Source organism: Sorex fumeus, unplaced genomic scaffold, assembly GCF_029834395.1.
Source record: "Sorex fumeus unplaced genomic scaffold, SorFum_2.1 ptg000136l, whole genome shotgun sequence".
Classification (NCBI taxonomy): Eukaryota; Metazoa; Chordata; class Mammalia; order Eulipotyphla; family Soricidae; genus Sorex; species Sorex fumeus.
The window spans coordinates 2,239,820-2,261,458 of record NW_026606193.1 but is presented as its reverse complement, the minus strand read 5'-3'; the positions used below and the strand labels follow the sequence as shown (position 1 = coordinate 2,261,458).

The following is a 21,639-nucleotide window of genomic DNA, read 5'->3' as shown; positions in this document are numbered from 1 at the left end:
GTTTTGAATGGAAACCATTTGCACACAAACATCTACAGGGGCGATGCGGGTACATAAGGAACACAACTCACTCAACAACAAGAAAACCAAGAATCTCCTTCAAATATCAGAGGAGCTAAAGTGTCTACTTCATCACAGAAGACACAGTGCAGCCAGCCGGCGTATGGGAATCTGCAGGTTATCACACATCATCAGGGAAATGAAATCAAGGAGACAGTGAAGTGGGCCTGGAAGAGTTCTCTGATCAGGGCACTGCTGGGACACCAAGAACACCAGGACCAGAGAACAGCACAGGGCCGGATAAAAGCCGACTGGAACCCAGAAGGTCTGTGAGGAGGCTGATCACCTCAGAAAGATGGCTCTGTGGGAAGTTGGACTTCTGTGAACACGGAGAACGACAGAGACCGGCCTCGCATGTGAGAGGCAGCCGGTGGAGACTGAGCGGGGAGAGAGGCCAAGCTCCAGCAGACCCCACAGAGAAGGCCGTGTCCGAGGCAGGCACTGAGTCAGAGAACAGACAGGAGGTTGGTCGCACACTCTATCTGCTAAGCTGAGACCTGCTACAGGGCTCGGCCACTAGCGGCTGCCCACTGCCGCTCCCTGCACTCAGGGCGGCCGTGCCCACCCAGTGGGTGCAGCCCAGGCTCTGCCCCATAAAGCAACACCTCATAGCAGCAGGCCGACCCTGGACGGGCCCCTCAGCTCTGAGGCAAGCGCCTCTCTGGAATGGGGCTCAGTATCTCAGGACATACAAAGGCTGCTGGGGCCACACCTTTGACCTGGTATGGTGGGTGATGCATTTACAGATCATCAAATTAAAATGCTGGAAGAAACCGCCTCTCAGTTAGAAGGGGAAGATGAAGCCACGGTGTCCCTTTTAGCCCTCAGAGGGAAACTTACGCATATATATGACGCATGTATTGTATTGTGTATTGCAGATATGTTACATACCAGTAAAAGGCATCTCAGTCACTGATTTCCCACAATTTTACGCCATGGCAGCCATTGGCCCAAGAAGGGAATGGGACACCCCTGACGTGGAAGTTACAACTTACTGACTCCCTAAAAGGTGAGTCCTGATTTAAGTTTTTCCTGTGGTCACACCCCCTCTCCATCAGTGCTCAGGGCAGACTCCTGGCTCTGTGCTCAGGGATCAAGGGATCACTCCTGTTAGAGCTTGGGGGACCCTAGAAGGTGCTGGGGGCCACAGGCCCTGATTGCTGTGCTACTTTTCCAGCCCCTGACTGAACAACAGTTGGGGGTTTCTGTACCATTAAATCTCCCTCGAATCACGGTGAGAGACACACTAACAGAGTTGTTCATGGTTGGGTTTCAGTCATACAGTGTTCCAACACCCATCCCTCCACCAGGACACATTTCCCACCACCAATGACCCTACTTTCCTTCAGGAAGATATCTATCCTATGGTAGATATTTTCTTCTCTCTCTCTCTCTCTCTCTCTCTCTCTCTCTCTCTCTCTCTCTCTCTCTCTCTGTGTGTCCCATCCCATCTTTAAGAGTTATCCTGTACCTCCTTTCCATCCTTGGGAAGAATGCTGGTTTCCAACTACTACTGTTATAGTGGTCCCTTCTCTGCCCTAATTGCCCCTCCCCAATGCCCACACCACTTGTGGCAAGCTTCCAACTGTGGAGACCAGTTCCCCTCGTGCTCATTTCTATTATCCTTGAATAATAGTCTCATCCTATGTTTTTCTTTAATATATCACTCAAATGAATGCACTCAGTCTATATCTGTCTCTCTCCCTCTGACTTGAACAATAGCTTTAATGTCATTACATCATTTTTATAATGAGGAAACTAATGCATAATGGGAATTGTATATTTTATACCCTTAGTTTATATATACTTTTACCTTTAGCTTATATATATATATATATATATATATATATATATATATACTTTGATAGTTTCATTGTGTTTTTGATAACTTTAACCATTTTAATGTTACTGAAATATTTACCAATTAACTACTTTAATTCACCAAACAAAAGGAAATAAACATTTTAAATGCTAAAATTATTTAGTAACTATCATGGATATAGTCTTCTCTCTTCATGAAAAGTCTTGGATCCAAAAAGTAACTTGCATATCTAGTAAAACTTTCATGACATGCATTTTCCCACATAGCTTTCCTCAACTGCACATACACACATAGATCCCTCAAGTTTGGCAATTTCTGATTTTCCAGTTATTTCAACATTTAGTATAAATATATATTTTAACTGTTTATTAATTAAATAGGTCTTCTTGAGGAAACATTTTTTATATCCCTAGTAAAAATTGATCATGGGTGCTTAAACTTTATTTGTTAAAACTTTAATATTACAATTTATCTGACCTGCCTGTGTATTTGCTTTAATCTTCTGGAAGATTCTGTGTTGCTTTGAAGAAAGAATCAATTTTCTTAAAATGAAAATGCTCTAATATTCTTTCTTCTAATTGGAAATTTATTGGATCGATGAAACTCTGAGGTATGTGCTTTTCTATGAACAAAGTCTTATATTTTTCCTTAGATGGTATAAGAAAACTCTCTCAAAATTAAAACTGATATTATTGACAGTTTCGCAAAAGTTTTATTCTCAGTAATTTATACGATACTTCCAACTTCTTGGTACCAATTATGTTATAGAGTGTCAGAGAACTTCTAACACATTCCTAATTTGGAGACTTTATAGCACTTCTTTCAGTGCTAAAGAAAGCAAAGTGGGGAAGCGAAGAAAAAGTATTAGTGAAAGTCATTAAAATAAAAACTTTAAAATTAACCCAAATGTAATGCCACGGACAGCTCCGATCCTATATAAAACTGAAGTTGTAAAATAAGATGAAAATCACTTGAAAATAATTTTCTGCAAGAAAACAGCCAACATTTTAGGAGATGAATTGTTTACCCCTCATTAAAAATCCTTAACTGTATTAAAGTCTTGCGACTTCTAGCCAGCTGAACAGATACTATGAAAATGTGAAGCTTTGGCATTATAAAATGTACTGTGGCTATCATTTGCAACGTTTCAGAAAATGTTAATTATCTGTCTTGGTACAGAGTTGCCACGGTTAGAGCAAATTTTCAAAATGTTGTGTAAAAGGAATCATGGTCCAGCAATAATGGCCTGATTATCTTTTCTCAGAAGTAAAAATTGTTAACTTACAAGGATATTTAAGTATTAGGAAACTATACACTTGTGGATTCATTTTTGAATGTTTTTGATACATCCAGGTCAATGGCATATGTAATCCCCTGTAGTATTTCTTAAAATCATCCGGCCTGTGTGTCTAAATATATATATATATTAATATAAACATTCCCAGTAATTAACTGGACAGTACGGGGTAAATGTGATACACGAGAAAATCACTGTGTCACCTCCATTAGTGTTAATGAGTGTTGCGTAGTTAATTCCCTTGTAATGCTCTTAATTTCCATTTCCTCTGTGTGTCTGTTCCAAAGCATTTAATTTGAGAACTACCCACCTCCTACGACAATTTTTACTTACCTCTGTAATGAAGGATTTGGCTGTGGCAGGGTTCATAATGAGAATGGCTCGCCTAAGAGTGTCCCGATAGCGATTCAATTCCTCTATCCTCATGGTATCAAAAAGAGTGGTGATCATTTTATTAATGTTGTTTTCTACCTTCTGAAGTGCGACATCCATCCCCTGCTGAGACACTTTGTCCAAAAACTCCTGTATGCCACGGATATCTGGAAATATGAAAAACCCAACACAACGTGAATTACAGCTCAGGAGAGAGAGAGAGAGGAAAAAATTAACACTGTTTTTAGATTTCTTTATTCAACGTGCAGACTGTCTAAACCCCTAATTGGAAATGTATTTAAGATTCATTACAATTAAATGTGTTTCTGTGAAGAATGGAGGACTTGTTCACTTAAGTGAATCAATTTGTTTAGTGAGCGTTCTGCTATACCATCTCTGGAAAATGTTAAGCAAGGTGAAGGGAGATGGTTGAAGGATTCTACCTTCCCAGAAGCAAGTATAAGATAAGCGTTCCAAGGCGGTATGAAGAGGTTGTGCAGCATCTCGTAAAGTCCCGTTTCCCAGCAGGAGCAATCCCTGAGTGCCACTGGGTATGGTCCCCAAATAACTCCAACAATATGTTGTGGTTATTTCCTTTCTCAGCTCTGGCATGTTAGTCAGTTTCCAGGAAATTATGAGTAGCTGAATTTATCTGAATTAAGACTGCTCACATTTCTAAAAAATGGGCAACACCCTGGTTTCTACTGGACATTTATAAGCTTCATCAACACTGAGTTCCAAATGATTCCCCAAGGTCACTTCAACCACGCCTGAAACAGCGAGCTTTTGGTCTGTTTTATGGATACCACATTATCACATGCAAGGGTCACAGGCTGCTGTCTGGAGACCTGTGACTCTCTGGAGGTGCAGAAAAGTGAAAACGAGCCGATCCAAGCCACTCCCCCAGAATTGGAATATCTTTAAAATGTGTTAGAGAAGAGCCTTGATTCGAAGTCTGGGACTGAGAACGTAGAATAAGGGACTGATGTGTATATCTTCTGACTCTTTTGGGTCACTGAAGTGCGATTCGATATATTGCAAGAAACCCAAAATCAAAAGGCATGCTGGGTAAATGAGTACCCAGCGCCTATGGCATGGGTCATTTATAGCCCAGGGTATCTGGGCTCCTACACCGGTGCCCTGCCTGTAGAAATCTGGGTTTGGTCCCTAGCACCACATGTGGTCCTGCCCACCTGGAGCACCACCAGGGATGACCCCTGCGACAGAGCCAGGAGTAAGTGCCGAGGACCACCAGGTGTGGCCCCAAACCAAATAGAAACTGAGCTTAACAGAGCCCAGCTTCACAGGGCATGTCTTTCTACTCTGCTTCCTGGGACTCTGACACGTCCTCTTCTATATGTGAGGTGTGCTTCTCCCTCACAGCTCGAGGGAGCCCATCTTTGTCTTTGTTTCTGGCCCTTCTGATTATGAAACACATCTTGGTGTTTCTCAGTTTGGGGTTGCCTGCTGGACTCCTTTTGGGCCTCACGGGTCAGTACTCCCTTCATGCTCTTCATGTTATCACTCAGTGTTTCTTCAACCATCCTTTCTTCTTCTTCTCTATATTCTTATCCTTACGGAATTTCTCTGATTCTGAGTTTGTTCCTCCCCTGAGTGTTAGTAACCTCCCTTCCCTGCTGTTTGTTTTCCATCTATTTTCTACTTCCTCTTTGTCACTGAGTGTTCACAGAGACGGAGCCCCGCAGCAAGCCAGAGACGTCTCCATCAGGCTGGTGCCTGAGAGGTCAGGCCATACTGCACAAACCTTGGCCAGGGGCTCTGTCCTGATAATGCCTGCTTCTCTGAGAAGCATTCAACCCTAACACTGTTTGCAGCTGGAGGACACATGCCTGAAATCTGAAAAGGGTTTTAATAGAAATGGACAAAAGGAAAAAGGAATTTTTTTCTTTTTTTCTACATTTCTGACACACAAAAAATTGATTATTCTGATTCTCAGGACCATGTGATAATGCATAGGTCTTGTAAACAAGTTCTAAAGAACATAATATATTGATTTTGTATTTTTATCAGTAGAATTTATTTGGGGCTGGAGTGATAGCACAGCGGGCAGGGCATTTGCCTTGCATGAGACCGACCTGAGTTTGATTTCTCAGTCCTTCTCGGAGATCCCGGCAAGCTACTGAGAGTATCCCGCCCGCATGGCAGAGCCTGGCACACTCCCTGTGGTATATTTGATATGCCAAAAACAGTAACAACAAGTCTCACAATGGAGACGTTACTGGTGCACGCTCGAGCAAATTCATGAACCACAGGAGGACAGAGCAGTGCTATTATTTATTTCGCATGCTAGCGACAGAAATCAGGTCCTCACATACACTTGACGACAGAACTTGACAACTTAGCCATACTCCTAGCCCTTCACTTTTCTATTATTCAAGGAAAAATGTGTTATTCCTGATTCAGAAAAACAAACTGGGACCCATGTAGTCCTGTAAGCTGGAAACCAGCTCCATCATTGCCGGATTGTGTTTTCCTTCCCAATGTATCTTGCTGGGATTGTCAGAGGCTTTCTTGGGGTTCGGATAAATAGATACTGATTTGTGGTGATGGTGAAGACACTATCCCTTCTCTTGAGATACTTTCTGGGTAGTGGAGATGCTGATTTAAAGTACACAACTGCCTCAATACGGCTAGTGCTGCAGGACAGAGAGAGGTAGTGGAACTCAGGCCTCGCGGTATTTGGTCCTACCTTATTATCCAGAAAGTTATCCACCCACTCAGCCAGAGACAGTAGGAGATAGGACCACAGATGGATAGAACTGAAATGATTCTGCAAGGGACATTTTTATTATCAAGACCTTATTATTAACTCAGCCAGGAGTCTCATTTGTTCTTCATTTCTTTTTGTTTGTTTGTTTTATTTCTAAAAAATAAAAAGGGAAACTGAAGATGATCTTGATAAGGATGAAAAAGTGATCCAAGTTATATAATCAGAACTTGATATCCTAGCAACCAATGATTTCTCTGATATCTGTATTGTGTTATCAAGTTAGGCCAGCTTCCTGCCACGATTATTCAAGGCTTAGTGGCTAATTGAAGTTCAATGATTGTTTTTATTAAATTTTCTAAAATAATGGCTTTATTATAATCACTAATGAAAGATTAAATTTAATCTCTCTTCTAAAAATGGTTTATATTGAAATAGATTAGGGTAAAAAAAATTCCAGGCTATATTAGAATCTAATGTATATACACCTTTCTATCCTATTTCACAAATCAAAAATAGTATACTCTATTGTTTATTCCAAAGCAGTAGTCAGCAAATGGCTAAATTCCTTTAAGATCAAGTCTCTGCTTACTACCTTAGGTGCCAAGTAATCCCAGGAGAATTTGAAAGAAAAAGTTGAGCTAGAATACACCATCTTTTAGATCTTGTTATTTATATCATATGATAACTGAGACCATATCACAGAAAGGGGATTGCTATATTTTTATTTTTTTATATAATAATAAAAGATAATTGTTTTCTAAACTTTAGTTGCAACTAACTTTAGTGGCATTCTCTAAAATACAGCAAACAATACGTGGCAGTGTTGATCAATGCTTTTCAAATATCACTTTTAAAATACTGAATTCGTCAGGCCTAATAGATAAGACAACAGATGGGCTGTTTGCCTCATGCAGATGACCAGTTCAATACCCAGCGCCACATACTGTCAGCGAATCCTGCACCAGGGACCTGTATAAAGACTCAGGAGGAAACCTTGAGCATGGCTGGATATCCCAACTCCAACCCCAAATGGAAATGGGACACGGAATTTGTTAGGAGAGGAAGTTTCTGAGTTTCTCCTATACCTCTCTCTCTCTCTTTTCTTTTTTCTCTCTTCTCTCCCTCTGTCCTCTCTCTTCCTCTCTCCCCCTCTCTCCATCTCACCTCTTCTCTTTCTCTCTCCTTTCTCTCCCATTCTATCCCTCTTTCCCTTCCCTCTCCTTTTTCTCCTCCCTTCCCCTTTCTCCCTTTCCTCTTTCTCTCCTTACCTCTCCCTCCTTTCTTTATCCTTCTTTTTCTCTCCTTCTTTCCATCTCCTCTCATCTCTCTTTCCTCCTCCTCCTTTCTCCATCTCTTCTCTTCCTCCCTCTCTCTTCCGCTATTTATTCCTCTTTCCCTCCCTTCTCTCTTCATCTCTCCCTCTCTTCTTTCTCTCCCTCTCTTCTTTCTCTCTCTCCCTCTCTCCTTCTTTCCCTCTCCTCCCTCTTCTCTCTCCCTCTCTTTTCTCTCTATCTCTTTCTCTCCCTCCCTCCTTTCTTTATTCTTCTTTTTCTCTCCTTCATTCCCTCTCCTTACATCTCTCTTTCCTCTTCCCTCTCCCTTCTCCCTCTCCTCTTTCTCTTTGCCTCCCTCCCTCTTCTTTCTCTCATCTCTTCTTTCTCTATCTCCCTCTCTCTCTTTCTTTTCCTCTCCTTCCTCTTCTCCCTCCCTCTCTTTGCTCTCTCTCTCCCTCCCTCCCTCCCTCCCCCTCTCTCCTATGCGCACCGCACCCCCAGATTTTGTAGGGGTTTTATACACTTAGTATTTTGATTACTTAATGCATTGATGACCTCACTCATGACCTCATGTCATCTCTGAGGACTGATTTGATTGACTTGATTTTGTTGTTAAGTTTTACCAGTGCCTATGTACATTTGATATTAACCTTTGTTGGAGGGATAGTGGGAAAGTATTTTCTCCCAGTCTCTGAGATGATGTGATTCTGGTTGACATTTCTTTAACGGTGCAAATACTTCTTAAAATTTTGATGTGCTCTTATTCATTTATCTTTGCTTTCATTTTCTTTGCCAATGGCATTGAAACGTTGAAGATATATCCAGATTTAATATTACAGAGGGATCTACTTATGTCTTCCTCAATACCACTGATCGATTCAGGTTTGAGCTAAAGGTCTTGAATCCCCTTTGAATGTACATGCATTATGTGAGATAGTGTTCTGGGTTCTTTTTTCTTCTTCTTTTTTTCCCCTTTTAAATGTGACTGAATCTTTCCTAATACCATTTGTTGAAAATGCTTTCCTTGCTCCATTTCATATGTGTAGTTCTTTGTAAAAGATTATCTGATACATAACTGGGGATGGGTTCTATTTCAGTTCTATTTAATTGGTTTGAGAGATTTTCTTAATTCTAGCACTCTACTGTCTTGATTACTATAACTTTATATTATAAGTGAAAGTTGGGAGAAGAGAAGTTGGGAAAGTTATCTTTTTCCCCTAGAATATCTTTGCCTTTTGGAGAGTTCACACAGTGCTAGTGAAAATGTCAACTAGTTCAACAAGTTTGGAAGACAATTTAGACATTTCTCAAAAACTAAAAACTTGAACTTCCATATGACTAGCAGTTCCACTTCTGGACAGCTATGCCAAGAGCCAAAAAGCTCAATTCCAAAGATATCTGCGTTGTTATGTTCAATGCAGCATTATGCAAAATAGCCAAAACCTGGAAACAGCCCAAATGTCCAAGAACAGATGACATGTCAAAGGAACTTTGGTATATATACATATAAAAGAAAACACTTTTACCTACTTGATGCAGAACTAATAAAAGCATTCAATAAGATGCTTGGATTAATTATATGCTTTTTCATGTACACTGAAGCAAATGAAAAAACTGGACAGTGGCCAATAAACATCTTTGAAACTGTCTAAAGAGAGTTGCTATTATTATAGTTATCAGCCATTTGAAATCACTTTCATGGTAATTATAAACAACAGCAAGAATTAAGAGGAATGTGTCCATTTTATGGGCCTTGATATCTTGACTTTAAGATAGCACAGGATAAGCACTGTGATTCTTAGTGATACATTTCTAGTTTTGCATGAGGACTGTCACCCAAGTGTTTATTTCAATGAGATCTGTGATGACAATTGGATTTTTGGAAAGAGGTTGCCCAAGGAACAGTGCCTAAGGTCATTAGACTATGAATCGATTCTTACCTTGGGAATCATTAGCTTACATTTTCTTTCTGTTTGATTTGAAATCCACTTCTAGTTATGCAATCTAGGGTTGCAGGGGATGGGATCTAACTCATGTTGGGGATCAAACCAGACCCCTGCAAGTAAAGCACTCAGGCTTCCTGCTGAACTATCTCTTCCAGTATCTGTTTTATGTGCATATGGGTGTAAAAAGTATATCCTCATACATAGAAAGAAATACATATTTCATTTAGTCATTTCCACACCGCTTCACTGTATCCAGACTGATTATGGTCTCAGAAATACTCAGTTCGATAAATTTGAGTCAAGATGTATAGTCAGTCAAAGATCTTTCCCACCGAGACAATGAGGAAAATCACTGAGAGGGTCGGGACTTACAATAAATTTAAACTGAGCAAAATGAACAAAAGCAAGCAGATTTCACCCCAGGGCTAGACCAACCCAAAGCCTCCTGGCATTTGCACTTGCTCTGGCCTTCTTGTGACTCTGATGTCATCTCAGCTGTTTCAAACCCAGTACTCTGGCATTCAAGGGTTAACAATATCCCTGCAGCTACAGAACAGGCCCACTGTTGCCCACTGTCCAGCAGAGTGCCTGCCCTCACTACTGACCAGCAGGGCGCCTGCCCTCGCCACTGACCAGCAGAGTGCCTGTTGCTGCCCACACCTGTCAGTCTTCACTGACCTAGGGAGTTTCTGATTCTGGGTAAAACTGGTTTCTTAACAAAGGTTGTGTGTCTTTCAGAAAACAAACTAAAAAAAAAAAACCTTCGATTATGGTATCATCTTAGGATTTCAAGTGTATATGTTTAACTCTAAACTCACACAGAATTCACCTCCTTATTGTCCACACAGTTCCAGGACACAGCGTTACCACAGAGAAGCCTCGGACAGTTCCTCAGAGCAACTCTCTCTCCTGCTCACTAGGACCAGAATTTACACCTATTCTAATAATTTAGTTTAGTTTAGTGTTTTTTTTTAAACAACAGGGTCATTGTTATTGTTTGATGGATTGCTGAAATTTTCTTTATAAAAGAGAATATTCTTGCCTCTTATGCAGAACACAACACCCCAAAGGAGAGAGAGAGCAAAAGGGAATGCCCTGCCACAGAGGCAGGGTGGGATGAGGGGGGGTGGATGGGGGTGGGAGGGACATTATCCATGGTGGTGGAAAATGGGCAATGGTGGAGGGATGGGTATTTGATCATTGTATAATCGAAATCCAAGCACAAAAATTTGTAAATCTACAACTATACCTCATGGTGTTTCACTAATAAAAATTTAAAAAAAGAGAGAGAATAGTCTTATGTCATACCAAAGTGACATCAATGCTTTAAATTTAACTGAGGATTGTACTCAATATTTAAACACCATTTGTTAAATTTTACTCCCCTCCAAAAAAAATTAACTGCAAACATCATGGAATGTACTTCTCATGCAAAATACCTGCCTCTAAATATCTAATCCACTATATTCTCATTCATTGTATGAGGCGATATAAAAAGTCATCAGACTGGGATCAGAGAGCAGGAGCTACAATCCCTTAAAAACCCAGAGAGCAAAATTTTAAGCTTGTAGGTATTATTGCTTCTGTTGCAATTGTTCAACTTTTCAATCACTTAAAAGAAGGCATAGATAATATGCAGGGATGGGAGGAGGGCACACTGCATTCCAAAGAAATTCCATTACAAACAAACAAACAAGCAAACACTCAAAACAAAAGCTCACTGAGGAAGACCCCACAACAGGTTGCTCACGTGTTCATCAACACAGTGCTAGTCATGTCTAGTCCTCAGCCTGTCCCTCCTGAAGTGCTGGTCTCAAATGTTCTAGATGATGGAGGCATGCCAGCACACGCTAAGAAAGAAACCTATACAGTTTATTTCTGCATCTTCTCTGAAGTCCCAATAATTAAAGGAATTGCTGTCCCTCCATCGCTCCAGCCCTCAGCGAAGTCACACACTCTTCCGGGACCCCCTGCAGACTTAGGAACTGCACATGAGAGGTGATGATGAGTCCTTCATGAATCAATGTGTCAGTGGAAGCTGATGTAAGTTTATTTCAAAAATAAGTCCACTGTTATGTTTCTGGAAGGAGCTACATGGAATAACATCTTATGTGCTTCCCATAGGTAATTTTTATTTTATTTTTTTTAACGTATTTAGGAGAATTTCCCCCAATTTGATGACAGGAGGTACAATTTCCTCGTGAGCAAAACTGGAGTCTGCAATTACAAATCAGTCCTCTTGGACCAAGACTAATACCTCGACCAAATAAAAGGTTACATAGAAATGGAAGAAAAACGTTCCCTAATTTTTGAAAGGAGACTCCTGAGGAATCATTGAATTTGTATTTGGACTGAATCGCAGAGCCTGTCAGACTTGGTTGGAATAATTCTTTAAGGACTTGCTTATTGTATTAATAAATAAATGCGGATGAGACAGATTGAATAGATCTGATCTCAGTCTGTACAATGAGATAAGCAAGACCAGTTTTAGGAGGAGCCAAGTCTTGACAAGTAAACGATGGTCTAGAAATAAACACTGAGGATTTTGGAAGATTATACTTCATAATGTCTTATACCACACCATTTTTTTTCAAGTAGAGTCTCTAAAGAAGAAAACACACCCACTTGCTCTATCTATTTATGTAAAAAAAATAAAGAGCTTGGCAAGCTCCCCGTGGCGTATTCGATATGCCAAACACAGTAACAACAAGTCTCACAACGGAGACATTACTGGTGCCCACTTGAGCAAATCATTGAACAACAGGACAGTGCTACATGTAAAAAAAAAATCTACTCACACACCTGCGAACCAGGTTTCCTAGTAGACCATTATAAATATCCTTAAGCTCCTTCAGACAAAACCACAGTGAAGATTGGATTTTGGTGGCATGCTCAGGTCCCCTGAACTGAGGGAACAGGGGGAACCAGCCCTGAGGTCCCAGGGACTCGGCAGAGGTTGTGGTACTTTGGTGGTTGGCACGGCATGATGGCACACACTTTAAATGATGTAAACCTTCTTGCCTAATGTTGTAAATCAATATTACCTCAAAAAAAATACAAGTTTCCCAAGTAGAATCCCTGAGCTGGTGCCCTCACCCACCAGAACCAGCACCCCAGCCAGCAGATCCACTCTGGCTTGTGGGTGGGGCCTGGGGGTACAGAATAATCTGAGGCTCACGCTGCTCTCTGCATTCCAGGCATCAATGTCCACTCGGTTCTCTCCAGTGTTTGCCATGACACCCAGTCTGCCTCGAGAACCCGTGTGCACTATTAGGTTAGAGTTAGTAACAAGTTGCGATCCCCTTAGCTGGAAGGATCTCTCGGCAATGCAGCTTTACAACGAGAAGTTCTGCTCCCTCTCATGCAAGTGGCATCCTGTTATCAAATCCAGCGGGCAGAGGGTTATTAGGTAAGTGTCCCGGAGGTGTCCGCCTGCTTAGGTTCAATGACCAGGCAGTTATAAGTTCTGTGGATGATCAGATCTTCCAAACTGACTCAAGATTATTCTCCTTGACACCCATGAGAATGGCTTCATGTTTCGCACAATTTCAGTCAGGATCTCTCCTTGGTAAAGATGATCTGGTACAATTCATGCTCAAATTTTTAATGTTCTGTGGGTCTCAACTTTACCCAGCTGTTATTTCTATCTTCAAAGTACTCAGGCAATTGAAAATGTGAACGGTAGCTAGGGTCACCCATCCAAAGTTAGACCTCTTAATTTACTTGCGTACTTGACTTTTCACTACATCATTTATTTTATTTGTAATCACCACCACCAACCACAACCACCATCATCTTCATCAGCGGCTACTGAAAGGAGCAAGAGGATAACTAGGAAACAGGTGAAAAGAGCTCGGAGAGAACCAGGGATCCCCCTAACACGAGTCACGTCAGCGTGTCATATGTGGTGACGGTCATTGGCACACTCTCTGTTCTTCTCGGGCACGTGTCCTGCCCATCCTGTGGTGGCTGTGACATGTCTTTCTTACCCAGCAGTGCTTTCTGCTTTGTTACTGGTAAAACTGGCACTTGCTGTAGACCCTTCTTGCTTTATTGAGCTTTTTAGAATAAACTTATTCTAGCACGGACAAAAAAATAAACCAGAAATCATATTTTAAACATCTTTATTGCTGCAAAATTTGCTCAATACTTTTTATATAGTGCCCATCTTATAAAAAGTATAAGTATTTATTTATAAGTATACTTATAAAAAGTATAAGTATAAAAGTATTTTTCTCTCAAAATCAGGATCAAAATCTACCCAGAAACCTCCTCTGATCACTACTGCCGTAAGAAAAAAAACTTTCTTCTTCACGCTGTATAAGTAATCAGTCATCTGCCCGCCACGTTATTTTCTCCATTAAGTGATTCAGATAAATATTTCACCTCTTTCATTAATTGAAAATGTCTTAAACACTCAGACCGCATTCTGTAAAATCCTTTATCTCACCTCTCGCTTTGCACCCAGCAAATGAGCAGTGACCATTTCCTGAATGAGGCCTTTTGAAAAGCTCAGCCCTTCCCAATTCTCTTCAAGCCTTTTAAGAAATGTCCTGAGTCGATTCATTCAAATTAAGTTTTCACTTATTTTTTTTTCTTTTCCATCTATTTATTTAGAATCAAAGACTTGAACGTTCTTTGTTAGGGAGTTTAATGTAGATTTTTAACTGTGCCCGTCACCATAATTAACTGCTTTTGAAATAAAGTTTCTCTAATTAACAAGATATAAAAGCCTGATTTTTTGAAAAAAAATATTTTTAAAGCAAATATAGCTTCAATAACATTTAGCCTTAACAGGGTGCCTGAGTCCCTCTATAGATGATGCTTTATCCATTCCTTAATGAAGGCAGTTTCTGATAACCGAGATAAAAGCCAAGTACAATTCCAATGTTTGAACTTAAAATGATGACACTGATGAATGGCTCTGTAAACATATGGAGCCCTCTTCAAGACATAAGGTATTTGAATAGCTTGATGCTTATTTTGGACTCTTGCCCAGTTCTTTACTAGCAAGATTTATTGTCAGTATAAAGAGAAAATCTTCTTTCATTAAACAAAAGCATTACTGGAAATCATTTTAATGATACAAGCCCAGTACTTTAATTTTTTTGTAAATTTTTAAATTAAGAAATTCACCAAGAGCATGCTTATCATTTGAGTTACGAAAATGTTTGATTTTCAGTATTTGAAAAACAAAATAAAGCACCATTTTTAAGAGGACACAATCACATATGTGATGGCACTTTCTTAGAAACGTACATATACAAATATGGAAACATATACACATATGTAAGTTGGGGGTTCCTACACAGTGGTGCTTAAGGCTCACTCTAGCTTGTGCCCGGGGATCCCTCCTGGTGGTACATCGGGGACCATATGTGGTGCCAGGAATGGTGGCAGGTGGGCTGCATGCAGGGGAAGTGTCCACCTTCTGTGTGCCATCTCTCTGGCCCCGAAAGTTTCTTATTCACTCAAAGGAAATATAGCAGAAAGGCGAGCGATTTAAAATTAATGGTGGATTTGCATGATGGTGAATTTAGTGCATTGTTTCTATATATTCATTTTATCTTTTTTATTATCAGTAATCTTTTACATGGTTTTACTAACCTTGATCCGTTTAGGACTTGGAAACAAGAATTTGTCCCACTGGCATTTACAGGAAAAAAGAATCAAAATTAAATTCCAATTTTAATGATGTCAAAATGACTTAATAAGAAAACATTTTTCTGTTCCTTACTTTACAGGACTTTTAAAAAATAGAACTGAGAATAAACTGTTTTCCTTCCTTAAAAAAAAAAAGGAATGGGGTTTAAAGTTTCAAAATTTAAAATCGTGATTGCGTAGAGGTGTAAGAAGGCTATGAAAGGTTGGGAAGACCTAATTAATCTGACTTCAAGCAAACTGCAAAGGGATCCATAACATTTTTATTTAAAACAAATTTCACTATATTTACTAAATAACCCTATCAGTGAATTTCAGGCTCGCCTATATTTTTTTCAGTCCTTTTACCAATGAGTCCATTGTTTTCCATTTCCCTTTTGCTCATTTTATTTATTTCGGCCTCTTGGTTTCTGTTCTGTGACCCCTAAATAATATAAATTAAGCAGGAAAAAAATGAGAATTTCCATCCTGGAGACAAAGGACTGAGCTTCTGGAGTGCCACAGAGCGTGGGCCCGGCCAACCAATCAACTTAATGGAACTCTGATGGCCAAAGCCCCATGCCACCTCTGAATATTTAGGGCCAAATGTAACTGCCACTTGCTTCGCTCCATGGAAATCCACGGGGGATTTTATTCGTTGCTTTTAGATCTCTGCCAACCTGTTTGTGGTCAGTCCTATTGATGTCATTTTCTGACCCACTCTTTGAAACTGTTCAATAGTGTTCACAGTGCTGGCGCAAATACAACAGGGGAAGAAAACAGCATTTTTATGCTCCTTTACTCGAAGAAAATAGACTGCATTACAGAAGTTAAAAATTGATTTTTAAATAAAAACACAAGTACTCAATGGAAACTTTTTCTGAAACTGCCTTTTTAAGGAAAATCTCCAAGAATGGCATACTAGAAATATTTATGCTAGATCAATGTATGTTTATTTCCTCTCACTTGCTGGTACCTACCTATATTCTATTTCTTCTGTCCCTTAATGACAAAAATAAGAGACGACCTCGATAAAAACATTTTCAGGATCGGTTAGACAACAGGTAGATCAATTCAGAGAACATTTAAACAAAAATCTCTATTATTTTACCGTGAAAAAATCAAGCAGGTTTTGAACTACTTCATAGTTTAGATTTTATAAAGTAGACAGTATGCTGTTAAAACAATATTATAAGAGTATAATTTTAGTGAGGGAGGAAAGTTAAGTAAATATTGAAGTCTATCATAGTATTAGCACGCTATTTTATATGTTTTAACCAATAAGTAACCATAGGCGACTGTTATATTCTAGTATTCAAATATTTAATATAAATATCCTTCATTATGTATGCATATAGAGTATATACTCCTATAATTCTATAGCACACACTATTTTAGTATAATGTAAGAGCATTCTATGTTTTCTTCAAAGGATCTTTTATTATTTGATAAGGATATAATAAATGCTTTGAAAATGCAAAGTCTTTTGTTCAAATGCCTTTGAAAGGAAAGCTTGTCTTAATTTTTTTTTTTAAATATACTGGAGTCAGGTTTACTTTAGAAATTTTGAGCATCGACACATGCATTTACTTGTGGATGTTTTCCGTCTGACTTCAACACAAGTGAACACAAAACGATGCACCGGGTGCCTTTCCCACCTCTCTGGCCCTGCTCTGGACTTGTGGGGGTCCGGGAGGGGAGAGGGGCACCCCAGCCCCCCGCAGCCACTCACCGTACTCGCTGTCGTAGAAGATGATGAACTTCTGCCAGGCGTACTCGGTGACCACCCGCAGCATGACGTCATGCAGGTAGACCGGGGGCCGCACGGAGAGGGTGTAGTCGCCGCCGCGGGGGCTCCTGACCAGGCCGCAGCCGCTCCGGGGGGTGCCCGCGGTGGCCCGCTGGATGAAGAGGTGCGGGATGTGCATGGCATCTGCCAGGGACCGCAGGGAGCCCGCCGACGTGCAGCCGATGGAGCTGACCAGCGCCAGGATGCCCTGGTTCATGAGCTCGCAGGCTGCAAAGACACAAAGGTACCACACGTCAGGGGGGGGGCACGGAATCCTCTCCCTCGTCCTTTGGGTGGGCGGCGGGATGCCCTAGCAGTGCTGGGGGACCTTGGTCACACCCCGCAGGTCTTGGGCAGTGGGGCAGGGGACTGAATTGCAAAGGGTCAAGGATGGATGCTTGGATGGACCATCAAGGCTACTCTAAGTTATTCAGGATCCCCAAGCAGTGCTGGGGTCCTTGGTCACATCCAGAAGGTTTTTAGTCAGTGGGACAGAGGACTTAGCTGCAAAGGGTCAAGGATGGATGCTTGGATGGACCATCAAGGCTGCTCTCAGGTATTCGGGGACACCCTAGCATGGGGTCCATGGTCACTTCCAGGAGGTTTTAACCAATGGGATGGGGACTGAACTGCAAAAGGTCAAGGATGAATGCTGGGATGGACCATTAAGGCTACTCTCAGGTATTCGGGATCCCCAAGCAGTGTGGAGGTCCTTAGTCACACCCAGCAGGTCTTGGTCAATGGGGCAGAGGACTTAACTGCAAAGGGTCAAGGATGGATGCTTGAATGGACCATCAAGGCTACTCTAAGGTATTTGGAATCCCCAAGCAGTGCTGGGGTCCTTGGTCACATCCAGGAGGTTTTAGTCAATGGGACAGAGGACTTAACTGTAAAGGGTCAAGGATGGGTGCTTGGATGGACCATCAAGGCTACTCTCAGATATCTGGGACCCCCTAGCAGTGTGTAGGTCCTTAGTCTCATCCAGGAGGTTTTAGCCAACAGAATGAGAGGATGGATGCTTGGATGGACCATCAAGGCTACTCTCAGGTATTCGCGTCCCCCGCCCCCCGGCCAGCAGTGCTGGGGTCCTTGGTCACATCCAGGAGGTTTTAGTCAATGGGACAGAGGACTTAACTGCAAAGGGTCAAGGATGGATGCTGGGGACAGGCAGTTCTACTCTCAGATATTCAGGGGCCCCCGGCTCCAACATAGTTTCTGTAGGTGCAGTGGGCAAAGTTTAGGGCACTTTGTCACAACTGTGGAAACTTGTTTTAGAATGAACATTACTAGGAGCTAGAAAGCCTTCTGTTGGGATTCAGTGGGGAATTCTGCCCTTGTTATCTGTCTGACTTATACACATTGCTGGGCTAATCCAGTCTTGTTTCACTATCTACAAAGGGGATAAAATGGCATGAATCTTGCAGATTACTTGAAAATGGAGAAAAAACGCACTTATTTCCCGCCCTCACATGGCAGACATTGAATGAGTGATAGCTCCACGTTTACAGTCATCAAATGTTCAATTCAGAGAAAAGGTAATTTTTTTTTACTGAGTATATAATTCAAGGTTTCCAAAAGGAGATACCATGTAAAATAGAGAATAAATAAAGAAGATGCTACAGAAAATAATCATTTACTATCTAAAACTTCAACGACGCCTTTCCCTAAGATAGGAAAAACAAAAATATTTTTCTTCTCTTTTCTTGACAGAGAACCATGGACAAATAAAATGCTAAATTTCAACAACTGACTTAGTTTGATTTCTAGTTGAACAATTTCTACTTTCATTTATATGACTTATGATCTTTTTAAACTTCATTTCAACTTTTCCTCACATGCATATACATTGATTTTAAAACAACTAAATTTAGATCAAGTACAAATTCTAAATATGAGGACAGAATATGTAGGAGAAAGAATTAAAAAATGATTGCTAAGAATTCCAATTTTTGGTATAATATATTAGAAATAAGAACAAAAGCAGATTTGAGAAAATAACCTGATGGGGGGCTTTAGAAATAATCCAGAAGGTTGGGCATTTTCTGTGGGTGTGGCCTATTCAGATTTGATCCCTGGCATCCCACATGACCCCCCGACTATAGCCGGGAATAATTTCTGAATGCAGAGCCAGGAGTAAGCCCTGGCCGTTATCCAGTGTGGTCTTGTCTTGAAACAGAAACACAAATTCAACAACAAAAAATCATGGCAAAATTAGTGCCTCTTGAGATCATATATATGTTCTAGTCCTTATTAAATATTTTGGCGTTTTATGTATAAATTACATTCTCAATATTCAAACTTTATTATAGACTGCTTCACATGATGCTTGAAAAATTAAAAGAGAAACTTAGATGATAAGCCTTTCCTTGTAATTAATCAACCAGCTAATGAAAGTTGACTTATATGAAGTTTACAGATACTACACAATTCACAAGCACATAAATACTAAGGAAAGTCATTACGCATCATATGGAGTTCGAGAATATAAAATAAATTAATAATTAGCAAGGCATTATATTCAAGGAGGAGAAAGGTCATATAATTTTGAAACAAGTGTTAAATACAGGATCAGGAACGGCTGCTTCTGCTCTAGAAGCTTGGGGTTGAAATATCAGTAACTCCTCGTAGCTCAAAAATCTAAGACTTAAGTAAGGAACTAACTTTATGGTTACATTTCCAGTAAACATGCAAAACCAATGGGGACAACGCTTGCTTCACTATTGTAGTACATAAGATCGTAGCTAATCTGTATAAACAAACAGATATGCACATTTTTATTTTATTTTGATTTTTATTTTGGGGGCTACTTGTGGTGCTCAGGACTTATCGTGGCTCTCTACGCAGAGTTCTCCCTGGGGTAGTCCAGGGGCCAATGTGGTATGTGGAGGGCCGTGTGCAAGGCACGGGTCAGACCCACAAAACCAATCTCGCCAGGCCCAGGATTCACCTTTTTTAAAATTTTAGTTTTGGAGCTATGAAAAGTTTGGGGGGCTATTTCTGTCCCTGTCTCTGGGGACTGTGTAGTGGCAGGAAGTGAACCCGGACCACATACATGTAAAGTATGTTCTTAGCTTATTGAGACATCCCTCTGGTCATAGAACTTCACATTTTACACAAGAATTTGATTTAAAACTTTATTCTTTTAGCCTGTAAAATCCAAATTGGTAGTGTCGCATTAAGTATAGTCATTAAACATTAAGGAAACACAAAGATATATGCAGTTGAAATCAATTTTATATTCCACTAACTGCAAAAGTTAAACATATAAATCATTTTATATAAATCTATGACAAACTGTAGCACTGTCCTCCCGTTGTTCATCAATTTGCTCGAGAGGGCCCAGTAACGTCTCCATCGTGAGATTTGTTGTTACTGTGTTTGGCATATCGAATACGTCATGACAAAAGTCACAAAAATAGAAGTCTGGGGTAATTTTCAGTTTTGTCAATATGATTTTTAAAAAATAATTTATACGAAAATGATTCTCATATTGGTTCATGAATATTGTCTTAATATCTATATTTAGAAATGTAATCGCTGATAAAAGTGATATTATTCTTTACCACCCATTTGCCTTAGAATATGATTTGCAATTTTCTTCAACTCTGTTACTTTCTTGAAACTTGTTATAATAATAACAAAAACTGATCAAATACTAATAATTATTTGTATAAACATTATGTAAACAAATACTATTTTTAGATATTCGATTGCATTATTACCTGTCCTGCTATGCATACCAGTAAGAATCACTGAAAGTACCCTATAAGTATTCAGTAGAAAAATCTTTCATCTCCTTTGGTAAGTTTATTCCTACACACTTGACTACTTTTGATACAATCGTACCAAAATTCTTTTTCTTTCTCTTCCACTTCAATGGTTGCATATAGGAATACAACCACTTTCTGCTTTACTTATTTTACAGTCAGACACTTTCTGAGTTTATTGGGTATCTGTGCCTCATAGAACTTTTTTTAAAAATTTAGTCTTTAGGACTTTTATGTATAAAATTATGTCATCTGCAAATACTGTCTTTTCTCTTCCCACTAAGATCCCTTTTGTATTACTTTCTTGCCTGACTGCAATGGGCAGGGATTCTTACACTATGCTGAATAGTGTTGGTGAGTGGACAGTCTTGACTTGTGCCTGATGATAGAGAAAAAGCTTCTAAATTCTTACCATTATGAGTTAGCAGTAGGTTGGTCCAGATGCAATTGATGTCTGTACCTTTGATCCCATTTAATGACTGCTTATCATCAATCTTGGCAAAACTTTTCTTTGCATCTTTGATATGATCATATGATTGTAATTTAATTTTTTGAATTAAAAACAGGTGCTTGGGGGCTCATGGGTCTTCCTGGATATAATTGTATAGGTGCTGGCCTTTTAGTCTGGTGCTGGAGCAAGTTGAGGGGTGCTCTCACCCAGAGGTGCTGGGGTCCAATAGGGTCACCTACATTTCAAATGATTCCTTAGTTAACGTTAATGTGATAGATCACATTCATCAAGTTATGTTTGCAAATAAATTGATTCTCATTAGATGCCAGGAGTGAATTTCATTTGATCTTCTTGATGCAGGATATTTTATTTTAGTAATATAAAGTTGCTTTAATCTATTATGATTTTTTAAGGGATCTTTTCGACTATTTCAGCATTTTGATTTGTGACTTTACGTTTTTTGGTAATGTCTCTGTGTGATATTGTTGCC

The 21,639-nt window shown here is 40.0% G+C and overlaps 1 protein-coding gene across 3 annotated transcripts in view; it reads right to left on the bottom strand.

Annotated features, from left to right (window-relative positions):
• GRID2 (glutamate ionotropic receptor delta type subunit 2) overlaps positions 1–21,639 on the bottom strand; it is a 1,415,717-nt gene that overhangs the window by 664,109 nt on the left and 729,969 nt on the right. For all 3 annotated transcript variants that reach the window (XM_056106635.1, XM_056106637.1, XM_056106634.1), the window contains 2 exons: positions 16,875–17,159; positions 3,513–3,718 (listed from right to left, as the gene is read on the bottom strand). In XM_056106635.1, the coding sequence (XP_055962610.1) occupies positions 3,513–3,718; positions 16,875–17,159 (491 nt within the window). The remainder of the gene's footprint in view (positions 1–3,512; positions 3,719–16,874; positions 17,160–21,639) is intronic.